Below are 16,815 nucleotides of genomic sequence, written 5' to 3'. Positions count from 1 at the left end.
CTTTTTAAAAAGGAAGATAGAAATGGTTTTAGACTCAGTGATGATTTTTTATCTGAGGGAGAAAAAGTCAAGAATGAAGATAATATGTCCCTCCAAGCCCCCTTTACTGAAGAAGAGGTAAAAGAGGCTATCTTTGGATCCTAGTCAGATGGAGCCCCTGGTCCTGATGGCCTCTCTTTCCTCTTCCTCCAACAGTTCTGGGAGATTTTGAAGGAAGATGTCATGGCCCTCTTCAAAGATTTCTTTGAGGGGGAGCTTGACATATATAGACTTAATTTTGCAATGATCACTCTTGTTCCTAAGGAGAAAGATGCTACTAGTATGAAAAAAATTAGACCAATTAGTCTCCTGAATTGTATTTTCAAAACTTTTACAAAAGTTTTGACTAATAGATTAGCCAAGTTAATGAACATCCTTACCTCTAGCAACCAGTCTGCCTTCATAAAAGGCAGGTTTATTTTGGTAAGTGTGGTCACAGCACATGAGGCGTTGCACTCTACTGTCCATTCCAATAATTCTGGTGTAGTGATTAAACTAGATTATGAGAAAGCCTTTGACAAAGTTAATCTAGACTTCTTGTATGAGGTGCTAGAAAAGAGGAACTTTGGCCCTAGATGGATTAATTGGATCAAACAAATTACCCAATTGGGTTCTATTGGTGTGAAAATTAACGGAATAGAAGGGAACTTCTTTACTACAAGTAAAGGGCTTAGACAGGGAGACCCTGCCTCCCCTTTGTTGTTTAATCTTGTAATTGATGTGCTGACTAGAATGCTAATTAAAGCTGCTTCACATGACCTAGTGTAAGGCCTGTGCTCTGATCTCATCCCTGGAGGGGTCATCTGCTTGCAATATGCAGATGACACTATCCTCTTCCTAGATAATGATATAGAAAAAGCAGCTAAGCTCAAAACTATTCTAACTTGCTTTGAGAACGTCTCTGGTATGAAGATTAACTACTCTAAGAGTGAAATCATACCATTAGGCCTCTTTGAAGGGGAGATTGAACCCTTCCAATACATCATGGGTTGTACTGTGGGTACATTCCCCATAAAATACCTAGGTATCCCTCTTCATTACGACAAGCTTAGAAGAGAGGACATACAACCTCTTATTGATAAGATCCTCAAGAGAATGGCAGGGTGGAGGGGTAAACTGCTCTCCTATTCTGCTAGGATTGTCTTGATCAAAACCTGCCTTGCAAGTATCCCTGTATACCTGCTCTCTTTCTTTAAATTTCCTAGATGGGCACTTGACTTGATCAACAGTCAACTAGCTCACTGCCTATGGAGTGACTTTGAGGGGGACAGGAAGTTACACCTTGCTAACTGGCATCTAGTCTGCATGAAAAAAGAGTATGGTGGTCTAGGTATCCCAAACATCAAGGATGTAAACCTGTGCCTCTTGGGCACCTGGGTGAGAAGGTACACCCAGGATGGAGGAAAAATCTGGAGAGATATAGTTGATAGTAAGTACATTAAAAGGAGGCCGGACATCTTTGCCTCTAGCACTCAAAATACCTCCAAATTCTGGCAAGGTGTTATGTGGGCGGCTAAAGCTTTGAAGTTTGGATATAGATGGCAAATAGGGGATGGTACAAAAATTAGACTTTGGGAGGATATTTGGTTTGGCACATCCCCCTTGTCAGTGCAATTTTGGCCCCTGTACACGATCTGCCATCAGCAAGGGGTGACTGTGGCTGAAACCTGGGATGGCACAAATATAAAATTGACTTTTAGGAGAACCTTCTCACCTGCCATGATGGAGGATCGGTACTGTCTAGAACAGATCATCAGAAGCACTGTGCTCTCTGAAGGAGAAGACTCTCTGATCTGGCAATACGAGAATAATGGAGTTTACTCTACTAGTTCGCTTTACAATGTGATTAACTTTCGAGGTGTGCAGCTTGTTTTTATACCTTCTGTGTGGTCTATAGTCGTCCCACCTCGAGTACAAGTTTTTCTCTGGTTATTATCTCATATAAGCTGATGACTAAAAATAATCTTTTAAAGAGAGGCATTGTGAAGCCCCCAGAGTGCTTATTTTGCAATGAGCATGAAACTGTTGATCATCTGTTTTTCCACTGTGTGGTTGCTAAACAGCTCTGGTCGGGCATCTCTAATGTTTTTTCTTGTGAATTAGGTACTACTTACTTGTCAGTTGCCAGATATTGGCCAGCGCAAAAGAAACACTTAGTTTTGAATTCAGTATGTGCCTATGTAATGTGGTGCATTTGGAAGTACAGAAATTCCATGATTTTCAATAATGTAATGTGGTCTAACCTTAAACAAATTTGGTGGCAGATCCATCTAACTCTCAAGAAGTGGATGATCCTTTTCAAGGACTCCCATCTGGAAAGTCTGAAACTTGTCTTGCAGAAGATAGCGTCAATACTCACTTCCCCTTCCCTGCTGACAATGGGGTGACTGAAGGCATGGACACTGAGGGTGTCCTGAGCCAAGGTGCACTCACAGAAATGTCGCTGGGAATGGGAGGAGAGGGCTCTGGTAAGCTATCACAAGGGCGTTGTTCGCCTCCTAGGAGCCCTGGGAGGAACTTCAAGACCATGCCTGCGCTCAGTCCCATCACTCCGCTGGAGCTGCCGCTGTCTCCGATCCAAGCAATCAAGAGAATCAAGAGTGGCGAGTACCACAAAGCAATGGAGCTGGAGGCGCTGATGAACAGCAATGGGATGATGCTGGGGGTTTAGAACTTCGTCTCTGTTCATGGTTGGAGTGGGGGTAGTAAAACAGGCTCCGGAGTGAGCCTTCGTTTCTTTTTAGATTGTAAGGAGTTGTGTCTCTGTAATAATTTGCACCTTGGGGCCGTTGGCTCGCCAGTTTTCTAGTTCCTTAATCTGGTAGAACTTAAAAGTCGTGTAACAGATTCTGCTCTGGTTTTGTTTTGAATGAAAAATGGAACCGGGGGGGGGGGGTGTTTTGCCCTCCTGATAGTCTAAAAAAATGTTGTATGTTAAGGTGTTGGTTGATGATATGACATATTTTATCAACAAGCTAACATACAAACTGTTGGAGATGCCCTCATATCTAAATCCTCATATTCATGCAAAGTAATGCACGCTCATCATATGTCATCAATTTGACAAAGCAAAATAAATCATAATTCAACACATGCCATAATAAAATTCAACAATTCAGGCGATACAAGAATGAATCATCTGCCTCTCACTTTGCACGTGTTGATCTCTTTCATGTGGAGCCACTTGCTTTCTTCATCCAAGACACTAGCATCTAACATGATTCTCGAATCCTCCGTGTCCTTTGCAAGCTTCAACCTCTCTTCGTGGAACTCAATTATTGTATTGTCTTCTTCTTTTCAAGTTCTCATTTTACATATTTCTCATCTTCTCTAGATCTATCTTCTTCCTCTCAATGATTAACTTCTTTTTCACCCTCTCCTGGTCGAACAACATCCCGATGAGGACATCACTACCACTGTTACACCCACAACCCCTGCTGCTACACATATTAGACCAATTACTAGTACCCGCGCACGCCAATTGAATTATCGGATACTTTCGTTTTTGGTAATGATTCTAGTGTTCATGAGAAATTGAGAATATTATGCTGCCTAAATTGGACACATTTATTTTGCTTACGAATGAAGGGCCTAGCATGGACAAGAAGGATGAACATTGGGGAATGATCAAGTATGGAGATGAAGCTGCGCGAAGGGAATAACAACATAGTTACTAGTGGAGATTTCAACAGTTTGAAGCAACCATGATGACATCCAAGGACTTGGATGAAAAATACAAGATGGTCTTTCATAAATTTCATCCATAGTTTATTATAGGTGTCCCGCCACTTTATTTTTGGGCCAAGCCATGTAATTTTGAAATACCTTTCCGTAGGCTATTTTTAGAGTCCATATTATAGGGGAAACAACTCGGGAGGTGTTTTAGTCCCACCTTGCGGGGGGGGGGGGGACGAAATGCCCTCTCTTTTTCACTATAAATATAGCCCTTAACGCGTCATTTAGACTTGGGTTTTTTTAGATTCAAAACCGCCAAAGCTGCAACTCGCGTCTTCCGTTTGTGTTCAACGACCAGACCAAGACGTCACAGAACCCCACTTCGATCAATAAAGCTTACCTTTTAAATCCGCAGTATCCATATTGCAATCTCAGTTTCTTACTTGTTCTTCGTTTGCCTGCGGGAAATAGATCCTCGTGGTCAGGTTGATCGTGCTCGGCGTGATCAATAATCTTTCGGAGTTGGTTTAGCGATTGTTAAGGCGCGACATCTTCGCACGTTCCTAGTCGGATCGTCAAAGTTGACTTCCACCAAAAATGATAATTAATATCTCATCGAAAGACAGGACACCTACGGCCCTATCACATCCCCTCCCTTTGTACATACAAGAAGAGCAGGCACCTCTCCTCCTTTTCCTCCTTGAACGGAAAAAATGTCTGTCCATGTGGCGAACACTTTGCTTGCCGCGGCGTCACGCACGTCCCTCTGCTTCCCCCACTTGTTTCCCATCACATGTCAGTTCCTCTTTGGCATGGTCGCTTGCCCGTCAGCTCCTTCACTTTGCTCATCATCGTCATCCAATCCAATAGATTGTTGGGAGCTTGAGCCATCATTTGTCTTCAACTTCTTGGTGGGTTTTTAAGCTCATCAAGGGTGAGTTGCCACTTTAGTTCCCATTCAATTTCAACCAACAATGGGACAAAGTGAATGGCTTGTCCTCAGTTTGGTTGTACAAAGTGGCCGCCAACCCCAGCTAGCAAACAAGAATCACTCAAGACAACGCAACGAAGGGAGCTAGCAATACAAATGATGACAATATACAAATGATGATAATGTGAAGCATGTCAAACTTACATAGCTATGGACTCTAGTCCCACTTTGGTTCCGGCCAGCCACTTGTGAACATAAACATCTAGGACGGCAGAATCAGATCGCAGCGTGAACGAGAAGCAGGTGTGAAGGAGGGCGGCGAGTTGGACGCGGGTGCAGGGCTGTCGATTTGGTGGACTTGGTCAATTTGGAGCATATTTGAATTAGGTCCGACCCGTCGAATACAACATGGCGGACGCGTCCAAGCATCCACAAATCTACCCCACATATGGGTTGAGTTTGAGGGTGCCAGACAACCTGGACGTTTGGGCTGGTTTTGGGGGGTCTAGTTGGGTGGCAATTTTGTGACCGGGCAGTGACCATGCTGCCCGCTGGGCGCTTGGGGAGGGTTTGAGGGGTCCGGTTGTTGATGCTCTAAGGGCCTCTTAGATTCACATGTTTTTTTCCTGAAATGGAGGCACATGATTTAGCTCGTCCATTCATTAAGAAGAAGAAAGTTGCCTAATTAATTTACGGAAAGCCACCACAACTCGCTAACGGGGCATACTCAAGATACACCACACACTATTGCGAAGAAAACCCGTCGAGGTTTCATATTGAATCATCGTCATCACTTCTCCTGGAGCAAGTGACTTCGGCTTCACCGAAAATAGCCATGGATGGAACCAGCACTGGAAAGGCCATGAGAAGCAACACGAAGGCCCATGACAAGGAATTAGCCACACGTGTCGGCAACAACGCAGATCCGGTTCAGACGGCGAGCTACGAAGGAGAATTATACAACCCCGACGTCGTGGAAGATCATCGAACATACCACTTGCTACCCAGATCACACCGTCACAATTTCGACTTCATATCAACAAACAACCCAAGACAATTCCGGTAACATGCTCAGAAGAGCCGACTAATAGGCACAACGATGTCCCGATCTTTCAGTGAGAGGTCTCTATTGGTTTGGGTGGAGTAGACTTTGACCATTCAACTATAACGTGCAAAGACACCGCGCCTTAGCAGTCGCTAAATCAATTTCGAAAGGTTATTGACCATTGCCGAAGCACGATCAACTTGGCCATGAAGTCTAATTCATGCAAGCAATTGAAAAACAAGTAACTATGATTTGCAATCTAGATATTGCGAGTAAAGATGAAGTATTGATGAAAGTTAGGGTTCCATAGATGGTCTTGACATGGTTGTTGGACACAAATTAAGTATATGAACTAAAACCACGACTAGACCATTATCAAAAAGCCAACTCACTCTCCAGACCATTATTTGAACGCCAAATTACTAGGAGACGACATCGTCAACAACACATCAGTTTAGCTATTAAGGTTAAATAAACATTTTGAAACAACACATCAGTTTAGCTATTAAGGTTAAATAAATATTTTGAAACAACACATCAGTTTAGCTATTAAGGTTAAATAAATATTTTGAAACAACACATCAGTTTAATAGCTTAGCTATTAAGGTTATTATTAGTACAAAAAAGTACTCACTACAAGAAAAAGCATGGCCAGCAACATTGCAAACGAATGCACTGGAAATAACAGAGAAAAGATTGCCGGCTTGGTAGACGGCAATCCATTGCAATTCTCAGCAAAATTGTACCCGGCCAGGTTCGTAAGGAGCCTCGGCAGCAAATATTACAGGATTGACCCACACGATGCTCGGGAACGCGCACTAAGGCTCAGGTCAAGATCTACCTCCTTGCTAGTTTCTACCCTAGGAGTCCATCCAATATGCCCCTGCCGAACTGGGAACAGTTCCAGGCAGGCTTCAGAAGCCACATCATCATCCAGTGGAACGAATCCGATGGGCTGGCAGCGCTCCTGCATAGGCGGAGACGCACTGTCAGGTGCCAGATGTACTTGTGCTCCAGTATTACTGCCTACTGCAGATCCGCCAGTCGCTATCTCTTCAGCCACCGAAAATAACAGCGCACCTTCGCTGACCATCTCCTGGATGAGCTTCTGCGCTCTTGGTGTCCGAGCCGTGACAAATCCAAACAATTGGGTCATGGGAGGCGCTGCCCCACACTCGGTAGAATCGATTGAACTGGGAGTGGCTGCAGCAGGTCCCGCAGGGTCAGCTGATGGCTTGGTGAAGTTTTTCTCATCTTGGTGGTCCACTTCTTCAGGCATATCTGGTTTACTGTCAGCTCTTGGCTGTGTGAAACAGTTTGATCTAGCCTTTGGTGGGTTCGGCTCTGCGGATGACGGATTGTTGCCAGGTGAGTGAAGGCCCATCGTAGCACTCATCGTCGCCTCTTGCCCTCCACAGTTCTGCTCCACCAGCATTTGATTCTCAACATGCACGACATGCTTCACAGCGGAAGTTTCATGATCTGGTGACTCACATTGTACTTCATATTGCCGGTCCATAAAAATGTGTTCTTGTATCTCCCCTTCTTTGGCACATGCTGAATCATATTGTTGTTCAACTAGATGATCTTTGTCGGACTCATCTTCCCTACGCTTGAACATCCCCCACAGGTAGCGTTTGCCCTGGCACACTGTACATAACACAGTTTGATCAATGACTGGTAAAGCCATGGTCTATGATGCAAAGCAAAGCTTATCCAATCATTATTTTGTTGGCTCAAGAATAGACCTCTAAGTAAGAAGATTGATAATAACCACATAACCGTGTTCAATCTCAATTTAAGCATGTTGACTATGTGGAATGGCATGCCATGTGTAGCATATGAAGACAATGCAGAAATAAGAAAATTAATCTCCAGTTGGACACGTACAATGATATTGCGCTGGCAACATTGTGGAGGGGAAGATTAGCAGCTCAGCGACACCAATAACAGCTTGTAAGACAGCACCACTATCAATGATTTCCTCCACTGGACCATCCGATTCTTCATTTGGGCTAGAGATGAGGACATGGGACCTTTAGTATCACAATGAGCTGAAGAAAAGATGCGGAGAATCATAAAGGTAAACACATTACACACCTCGCACTGGGCGGGAAGAAATACAATGCAATGTCGCCATCAGTAGGTCTTGAAGTCCTCCAACTCTGTGGCCAGGCTTCCAACTGAGGGAGCTTGATTACTTTAACTACTGGTCGCAACGACCTTGACAATTCCCGCACGAACCCACAAGCTGTGGTCGACAGGTGTGCAGTCAACGAGATATATACTTCGTTGTTTATCTTAAGTATTCCACTGTTGACATGAAAACAGAAGAATGGGGAGACATCAGTATTTCTCACAATAATAATATAACTATGATTGTTGAGGAAAAGCAGACCTCCAGATAGGTTCATCAGTGGGTTGTGAGTACATAGAACATTGCTGATTGGCAAACTCTGAATCAAATGCCATTCTGGATCCGAGAACAGGATCCGTTGCAACTAAAGTTTCTGATGTCAACTTTGAAGCATCATCAAGAGCACATTTACGATTACTGGTACCTATTAAAACCTCTTCATCTTTGTTATCTTCATTCTCCTCTATATTTCTCCTCCGTTTCTTCACAGGCTGAGTAATCTCACAAGATTCAGGAATCAAAATATCTAGGTGTACAGCATTGAGATTTTGACCATTCAAATCACCAGTCTGTACAGCTTGTTCGACACAATCTTCCATGCCTATTCTACGCTTGTTCAGTGGTCCATCACACTCAAGCGACCGATGATTATAATCTTCTGACTGCACATCCGCAGCCTCTTCTTCATCATCGTCCAGTATAATGAGCTGTGTTTGCTTCCCTTGATTGTCCTTAACACAATTCTCAACAGTATAAAAAAGTTCCGCTGATGTATCACTGTCCTCCAGAAGAACGATTTCTTTCAAATTGGTTCCTGGGAAGGAACCTGAATCCACCTGATCCAGTAGTGTTGATGGTACACTCTGATTTCCCCGTGCTACGACTGGTGTAACATGACCCTTTTGATTTTCAATTTCAACATTCCCTGGCGACAGGCAGTCACTGTCCTTTGAGGGGTTCAATTGCCTTGCATCACCTAGAGGAGGTTCAAATTCATCCAATGGGTTTTGGAGATTGATTTGTTTTACCCTTGCTGGCAAGCAATTTGCAACACAATCATTGTTTAATGTATGAACACAATGTCCATGGCCAATCTGCTGACTCTCCTCTTTGCCGGCCTTGGATGTTTCAATGGTCATGACTTCACAAGAATTAAGTGCCTTCCCACTATCACAAGAAATATTGGGTACACTCTGATTTCCCCGTGCTATGACTGGTGTAACATGACCCTTTGGATTTTCAATTCCAACGTTCCCTGGCGACAGGCAGTCACTGTCCTTTGAGGGGTTCAATTGCCTTGCATCACCTAGAGGAGGTTCAAATTCATCCAATGGGTTTTGGAGATTGATTTGTTTTACCCTTGCGGGCAAGCAATTTGCAACACAATCATTGTTTAATGTATGAACACAATGTCCATGGTCAATCTGCTGATTCTCCGCTTTGCCGGCCTTGGATGTTTCAATGGACATGACTTCACAGGAATGAAGTTCCTTCTCACTATCACAATAAATATTGGGAGCATTGCAATCTCGTGTAATGGTCTTGTTACCCATTGGTTGCATATCTGACCCCTTTTGTTTGTGCTTCCTTAGCATAGAATTCTTGCTTGACAAACATTTCTTTCTTCGAGATTTACTTTTAGACTTCTCTGACTTACTCTTATGGTTTCTACATGGCCCTGCTTCCCTTGTTGACCTCACACTTATGGTACTTGCCCGGCGTACTGCAGAACCAGAACGAGTATGTTTTGGCGCCTTCTGCAAAAATCCCTCATAAGTAACTTCACCACGCTTTGGCAGGCATTCATCACAGAACCAGCGTTCTACTAATGATCCATCAAAAAGAACCTTGGCCAGACAGTATCTACAAAATGATTACTCACAATAAGCAAAGAGCAAGTAGCACTTTTGGGGAAACCAACAAAAAGATAAGAAGCATAGTAACAGAACTTATTGGGTTTGTCCTGTAATCAATGTATGACATCAGATGTATGACATGTATGGCATCTGATGTGATCAATAATAAGTTCCCATGAGAACATTAAAACTTATTGGGTTTGTCCTGTAACAAGCATAACGTCAATAAATAAAATAGATTTGATTGAGTATTGATTTACACTTCCACCATGAGTGCAGCCAAAACTTTTACGGGACAAGTGGCGAACAGATGAGCAAGCTATGAATGCAGCCACCTATTTTGCAAATGTTTCAACAATCTAACTAATTTGTTGCAGCAGCTATTGAAAACATAGCACCATGATAATATATTGTCCAGAAATCAACAGAAGCAGACATGAGTTGCATGGTCTAAGAAACATTCATATGTGAGGAGGTAGAAGTTCCGCAATCGTCCATGTATTATGCATCCAGGAAACGTACAAAAAGAACTTGAAGTATCTGTCCACAGAGTCACTATTCAGAGATTGCTACATAATTATGTCATCATAGGTAAATTAATACTAAGAAGTGACAGCACATATTAACTATATGCTCCGGAAAATAAACAGTGCAAAACATATTTTAGCCTTATTAAAGGTAAAGGCATGTGATGTGCTATTAGTTCCCTTCATGGAAAAGTTTGATTCCTACATTGATTAGTTTTAGCACTTTAGACTCCCAATGATTATAGTGTTGCTTCAAATTGTACACCATTATTTGCCAACATGTTTCAGTGCAAAGCATTAGCACACTACATCACTTCCTGGATGTATACATTTTAGTATTCCTTTTCTGACAAAAATTATTATGCATGTACTCCCTCCTTTCACAAATATAAGATGTTTTAGATATTTCAATACGGACTACATACAGACTGAAATGAGTGAACAAACACACTAAAATGTGTCTATATACATCCGATTCACAAAAATATTAAAACGTCTTATATTTATGAATGGAGGAAGTATTAAACATCTTACAGAAAAAGCATTTTAATACACAGGACAGGTCTGGAATTATCATAAGACTTTTCTTACATTGAGCTGACTACTAAGTCTTTATACAAACAGCTATCAACGAAGCATCTATGCTAAATTGCTGCATGCTGTATTTAGAAGAAAATAATTATAGTGGATAAAAAATCATACTGGTGCATGGCACACTTGCAGTGATCGCAAGATAGCAAAAGATGTCCATAACCAACATCTCCACAGATTTCACATACAACAGCCTGCATGGTGATAAAAAATGTTAGGGAGGTTATACACTTTAATATGTTGCAAGGGAAATTATTCTGTGCTTTAAATCACGTTCCTTCACAGGCAGAGGTAGGGAATTGGTATTTTGGCATTAGCAGGCTCGCTCGTAGGCAATCCTACACATAGTTGGTTGCCACATTATACATTTCAATAGTTTCAAATATTAGGCGTGCGTACTAACATGTAATGACCTTATATTCAAACTTACGAGTATAGATTGTGACCCAACACTTCTTTTTTTAATGCTATTCTGATCGAACACATGATAGACATATTGTCTAAGAAAAACTTAATGTACATTGTTTCCTTACTTGTAAATATCTGTAGAAACTAAATTAATTACCTTATCCTTTCAAAAATAGTTGTCACATTTGACTTAGGCAGAACTATGATCATCAGGTTTCGTGCAAAATCACCAAAATGCCCTTCATAACTACTACCCCCTTTTCAGTTTAGTAGGCCTGCGCGTATCCCTAGATTAACAATTTAACCAATATAATACCAGCAATATATCCCAATTTTATACCACTAGAAAATATACCACTTGGAAGTTTCTAATGATATATTTTTTTTTGTGATATATAAATTGTATTATTTTGGTCAAATTGTTAATCTAGGGATACACGCAAGCCTAATAAACCAAAAAGGAGGTAGTAAAACATATGCCATGGGCCTACAAAATGTATCGTGGAGTGGGTGGGGGTGGATAAGTGTAACTTGTGAAATGTGACTTTGTGAAAGGTGAGGTGGCATGTATTTGTGACCAAATCACATGGTCAAAAGTGTAAAGCGAACATGAAATGAGGGACTAACAGTCAAGAGTATGTTGAAGAGCTGGCTAGCCCTACCGGCTATCAGATCCATATGACAAGTGAATGTGAACGGATAGAGCAACAATTAAGAGTGTACAAAAAATGCAACCAATGTTTACAGGACAAATTTGATGCATGTAGCATAGAGTAGCTACTGAGGCTACAATAGTTGATTTGGATTTGAGCATGGATGGTGCTCAACTGCTGATTACAAATATATGAAGTTGATCAAAATCACTAGAATACAAGTATGTTGTCATATACTCCCTCCGTTCCAAAATATAGTGCTTCCTCTGTTTCCGCGCTTCAACTTTGACCATAAATTTAACCAACGAGACCGACTGCGGGAGGAGCAAAAATTATACCAGTGAATTCGTATTCAAAAGAAGTTTTCAATTATATAATTTTTGCTCCCGCCGCAGTCGGTCTTGTTGGTTAAATTTATGGTCAAAGTTGAACCTCGGGAAGCACGGGCGCGCTATATTTTGGAACGGAGAGAGTATCATACAAAACAGACATACCGTAAACCATATATAACAACAATCAACCAATCTGCAACCGTAAATCCCCAAGATTCTAAAACAAAGTTTTATACCAAATAAAATAGCTCCATATTTTCATGCCATTGCAAATAGGAGGCGGTGGAGGTGCTCCATTCCTTGTTTATGGGATGGTTATGCCCTATTGGAGGAAGCATGAGCTATTGCTACTCACATTTACTCCTTCTATAAGGAGCTCTTCATGGCAGAGCCACGATCCAGGGTTTCTTTGGCTGCTGACTGCTAGCCGGTAGAGGCCAAGACCTTAGCGAATGAGAATGCAGAACTTACTCTGCCAAACTCGCCAGAGGAGGTTGGTCGAACAATTGCTGAGATGAAGGCTAATTCAGCCCCCAGGCCAGATGGCCTCTCGATCTCCTTCTTTCAGAAGTTCTGGGCGCAACTCCGGCCGATGATTATGATAATGTTCCACCAATTTTATATTGGGACATTGGTCATGTCCCGCTTGAAATTTGGTGTCATTACCCTGATCCCCAAAATAGTTGGGGCGACAGATATCCGACACTTTGGGCCGATCAGGCAATCACAGTGATGAATGTTCTTCAACGAATCGTATGTAAGGTGTGTGCGACGCAGTTTTCCCCCGTGGTGGAACGCCGGTTCGCTTTTCTGAAGGGGTGTCCTATACATGATGGGATTTTGGCTCTTCATGAAATTGTTCATATGGAGTGCCAGAAAGGCGTATTCCTTAATCTCAACTTCCAAAAGGCATACGATCGCCTTGACTGGTCCTTCCTCCGCCTAGTCTTGGAGTGGAGGTGGTTCAATGACCATTAGTGTTGTTGGATCATGCAGTTGATCATGAGCGGTAGCACAACACTTAACATCAAAAGGGAGGTGGGCCCCTATTTATGTCTTCTTGCGGGGTGAGGCAGGGGGGCCTATCCCCCCTCCTCCTCTTCAACATTGTAGTTGATGCCCTTCCAGCCATCCTGGATAAGCCTAGGATGGCATGCCACATTCTGGGTGTGGTTGGGCACATTATTCTTGAAGGTGGTGTGACCCACCTCCAATATGTAGATGACACCATGATCATGGTAGAGGGGTCAGAACTTGATACCATCATCTTCAAATCCCTTCTCCTCTGCTCTGAGGTCATGTGCGGCCTTAAGATCAATTTTGATAAGAGTGAGATTGTGTTGATGGGGTATTGGTCCGCCGATCAGCAGCGGATTGCGAACAACCTTAACTACAAGTTATCCTCTTCCCCATTGCGTACTTGGAGATGCCGCTTTTTGGCTCAAGGATCCTTGTCAAGGATTTTGACCTGCTTGTGGGACGGGTTGCGTCCAAAGGGAGTAAATCCATGCTTATTGACTCGTGTCTCTAGCCTCCCCATGTATAATGATGGGTTTGTATAATGTGCCGGAAGGTGTGCATAACTCCTTCGACAAGGATCTATTGCGCTTCTTTTGGCAGGCGGCGGATGGGCGCCACAAATACCATATGGTCAAGTGGGCACACATCTGCTTGCACAAGGACCTGGGGGTCTAGGTACTCTCGCGTCCCGCCACCGCATGAATGTGGCCCTTATGCGAGGATGGGTGTGGCGGATCATGGAGGTTGGGGGGGGGGAGGGGGCTTGTGGTTGCAGCTTATTAAAATTTAGTATCTATAGTGCGGCCCTCTTCTTGTGAACATGTGAACATAGGGAAGGGTCTTAGTTCTGGAGGTATATTCAGTCGATCAAGCATGAGATTCAACTGGCTTTTCGTTTCTATAGGAAATGGAGATGACACCCTCTTCTACGTGGACCCGATGATGTTGGTTTCCTCAGACACTAAAAATGGGAATTGGAATGTCTCGTTACGACGAACATTTGGCCCTGAGGAAACTGTTGCTTGGCCTGCCTTCGGGCGGCCCTCCCGCCGATGCTTCTGGACCATCTGGACGCCATATGTTGGCATTTGACCCCTTTGGGGTTCTTCTCTGTTGGCTCAACATATAGCGCCCTATGTCATGTGCATACTCTTGCGTGGACTACATCTTTGTGGAAAGCGGCCCTCAGTGTAGATCAAGATCTTCATGTGGCAGCTTCTGCGTGATCGCCTCCCATCGGGGACGGAGTTTCTCAAGTGGCATGGCCGACATCAAGCAGGTCTTTCATTTTTCATTTCGTTGGTTGTTTCTTGTTCCTTGTGCTTGTAAGCTTTTTGGTAGCGCTTTGTATTTGTCGTTTTCTTTTCCTTGTAAGATGATGGTCGTCATAATTCCTGGCCGGTTGAGAACTTTGTTAATTCAAAGTCGAGCTCGTCTTGAGCCTTCGTTCTATAACATTCACCTGGGACCAAAGGTGCTCAGTTTGGCCACCACCTAGTGCATTGGTGAGCATAGAACCACCGCCTAGTGCATTGGTGAGCGTAGAAGTATCTCGGCAAAACGAGTATCTCGCAAAAATATTATAACCTTCTCCAGTTGTAACAGATATATTGTTTGCCTATATTCTAGGTTTGGATTGAGAAAATGCCAAGCATAACAGGAAAAGGAACAAACTATATGTATTCTTCATAACCATATCGGGATAAACTCAATTTATCAAATTCCAATGAGACCTCTTGAAAAACATCTATAAAACTATCTATTCGAATGGGAAAACATACTAGTTACCATACGATATCCGATCTGAGTGTGACCGGTCAGTTGGTCGGATATCATGCTACATACTGGCAAAAGGGGAAAAAATCATCAACATCCTGATACTTGTTGGTATCTACATGGCCTTGAAGAGGTGGAGAGGCCCAACCCACAAAGAGACAGCAACAAATGAATGCCTTGTTTCAGTATTTTGAAATCCTATAGGAATTCATAGTAAGGTCCTGTACAGTGCAGGTGCCTAGACAGCTGCCAAAATAAAAATATCCAGGTTATTTTTGTGCACATCAAGATAAGCCGGTGCTTGGAGAATGAAGCGAGTGCTTGAGTTTGCTTCGGTCCTGTCCTGGTGCTTGCCAAAGTAACCACCCCTTTTCCCATACAGTTCTAACATGTCTACTTAACGTAAGTCAAATTTTTATTTGAGGCGCAAGGATTGTCTCTCCTAATAAGCCTTGTACAATGCAAGGCGCTTAGGGGAAGTGCTTAGAGAAATAAACATTAGTTTCTTTAAGCATGGTGCTTATTTGTAGAGGGTAGACGCTTAATTAGGCATCTCTCATGTAGAAATAGGCACCGGTGCTTAAGATAAACTTTGTTTGTTTTCTAAGCACCTAGCATTGTACAAGCCCTAAGTACTGGTGCATAAGCACCCAACATTGTTTAAGGGCCTCCCTAAGCACCTAGCATTGTACAAGGCATCTCAATTTTGTGCTTTTCTCATTCTTAAGTTTTCAATTTCCTGCAATCCAAAGAGGCCCTTAAACAGATTGGCCTTGCACTGGGCCGAATGGGATCTGCGTCCACCGCAACAATGCCCAAGTCGACAATAAGCCAATATCTCTACGCACAATCGACCAGAAAAAACATATCCCTGTTTTAGATTACTAACGAATCTGGCTCTGGCTTTGGCCACAGCACGAAACAAAAGAAGAAGAAAAAACTACATGAGAAGAAGAGATGAGATAAGAGCACGTACCATGTCGCACCACCTTCCGCCGCTCCAAATAATCTCCCCGGGACACAAGCACAATGGCTTGGGCGTCCTGAGCTCGGACGAAATCAAACCTCCCAAATCTCCAAGAAACTGGATTCAACAGAGACCTCGAGAATCCATCCAGCACATTCCCCGCGCAAAACCCATCCTCTCCACGAAACCTCCAAAGATGGAAACGGGGTCACATCGACCTCAAGAACTTCTTTTAATCGCCGAGAGATTTTGGAGGCGAAACCCCGCTTCTCTCCGGTTGTACTTGTGCTGGTGAACCCAAGGTTGCAGGCTGGGAGCGGGGGAGGGAGAGGCGGCGTGCGCAGCAGCAGGTGAACGGAGCAATAATGGCTTCCTTCCTGGGACGGAGCAGTGCGATTAAAGCAAGTATAATAGACGACCTCAAGAACTTCTTTTAATCGCCGAGAGATTTTGGAGGCGAAACCCCGCTTCTCTCCGGTTGTACTTGTGCTGGTGAACCCAAGGTTGCAGGCTGGGAGCGGGGGAGGGAGAGGCGGCGTGCGCAGCAGCAGGTGAACGGAGCAATAATGGCTTCCTTTCTGGGACGGAGCAGTGCGAGGATGATTAACGAAAGCTGCGTGACAATGCCTTCGTATTTATAGGGGCTTATAACGCCTTCACGTAGGTTAAGGCACGGAAGGAAACCGTCCACGTAAACCACGGCGATAGACGAGATCGGGCGCGTAAAATGTGGTTGGATCCCGATTTTGACGGTGATCGTGTTGGGTTTATGAATCACGATTCGGTTAACGGCCATACTCACCATGTATACCCGACCACATGACTGGCCGGTTGTACCAGGAGTCAGCCCACACGACC

General features: G+C 43.4%; 1 protein-coding gene across 2 annotated transcripts; it reads right to left on the bottom strand.

The window, feature by feature from the left end:
- Positions 1-6,239: 6,239 nt before the first annotated feature.
- Positions 6,240-16,519, bottom strand: LOC109763364 (uncharacterized). 2 transcript variants are annotated; one of them, XM_020322205.4, is made up of 7 exons: positions 15,967-16,518; positions 10,913-10,995; positions 9,777-9,888; positions 8,089-9,690; positions 7,791-8,003; positions 7,581-7,705; positions 6,240-7,340 (listed from the first exon to the last, which is right to left on the bottom strand). In XM_020322205.4, exons 4-7 carry the CDS (start codon positions 9,420-9,422, stop codon positions 6,472-6,474), a joined length of 2,541 nt encoding a protein of 846 aa, XP_020177794.3. In that variant the 5' UTR covers positions 9,423-9,690; positions 9,777-9,888; positions 10,913-10,995; positions 15,967-16,518; the 3' UTR covers positions 6,240-6,471. The 2 variants fall into 2 exon arrangements, with proteins under 2 accessions (XP_020177794.3, XP_045084773.2); XM_045228838.2 differs by lacking the exon at positions 9,777-9,888 and having other exon boundaries at positions 15,967-16,519.
- Between the last annotated feature and the right edge of the window lie 296 nt (positions 16,520-16,815).

This window comes from Aegilops tauschii, chromosome 5, assembly GCF_002575655.3.
Source record: "Aegilops tauschii subsp. strangulata cultivar AL8/78 chromosome 5, Aet v6.0, whole genome shotgun sequence".
Lineage (NCBI taxonomy): Eukaryota > Viridiplantae > Streptophyta > Magnoliopsida > Poales > Poaceae > Aegilops > Aegilops tauschii.
This window is presented reverse-complemented; position numbering and strand designations above follow the sequence as displayed.

Excerpts from the sequence above, each read along its gene's own strand:
- LOC109763364 (XM_045228838.2), bottom strand. Across the intron at positions 8,004-8,088 it reads ACTGATGAACCTATCTGGAG|TGGAATACTTAAGATAAACA; the intron begins GTCTGCTTTTCC and ends TCATGTCAACAG. Across the intron at positions 7,706-7,790 it reads TTCTTCCCGCCCAGTGCGAG|CCCAAATGAAGAATCGGATG; the intron begins GTGTGTAATGTG and ends CCTCATCTCTAG.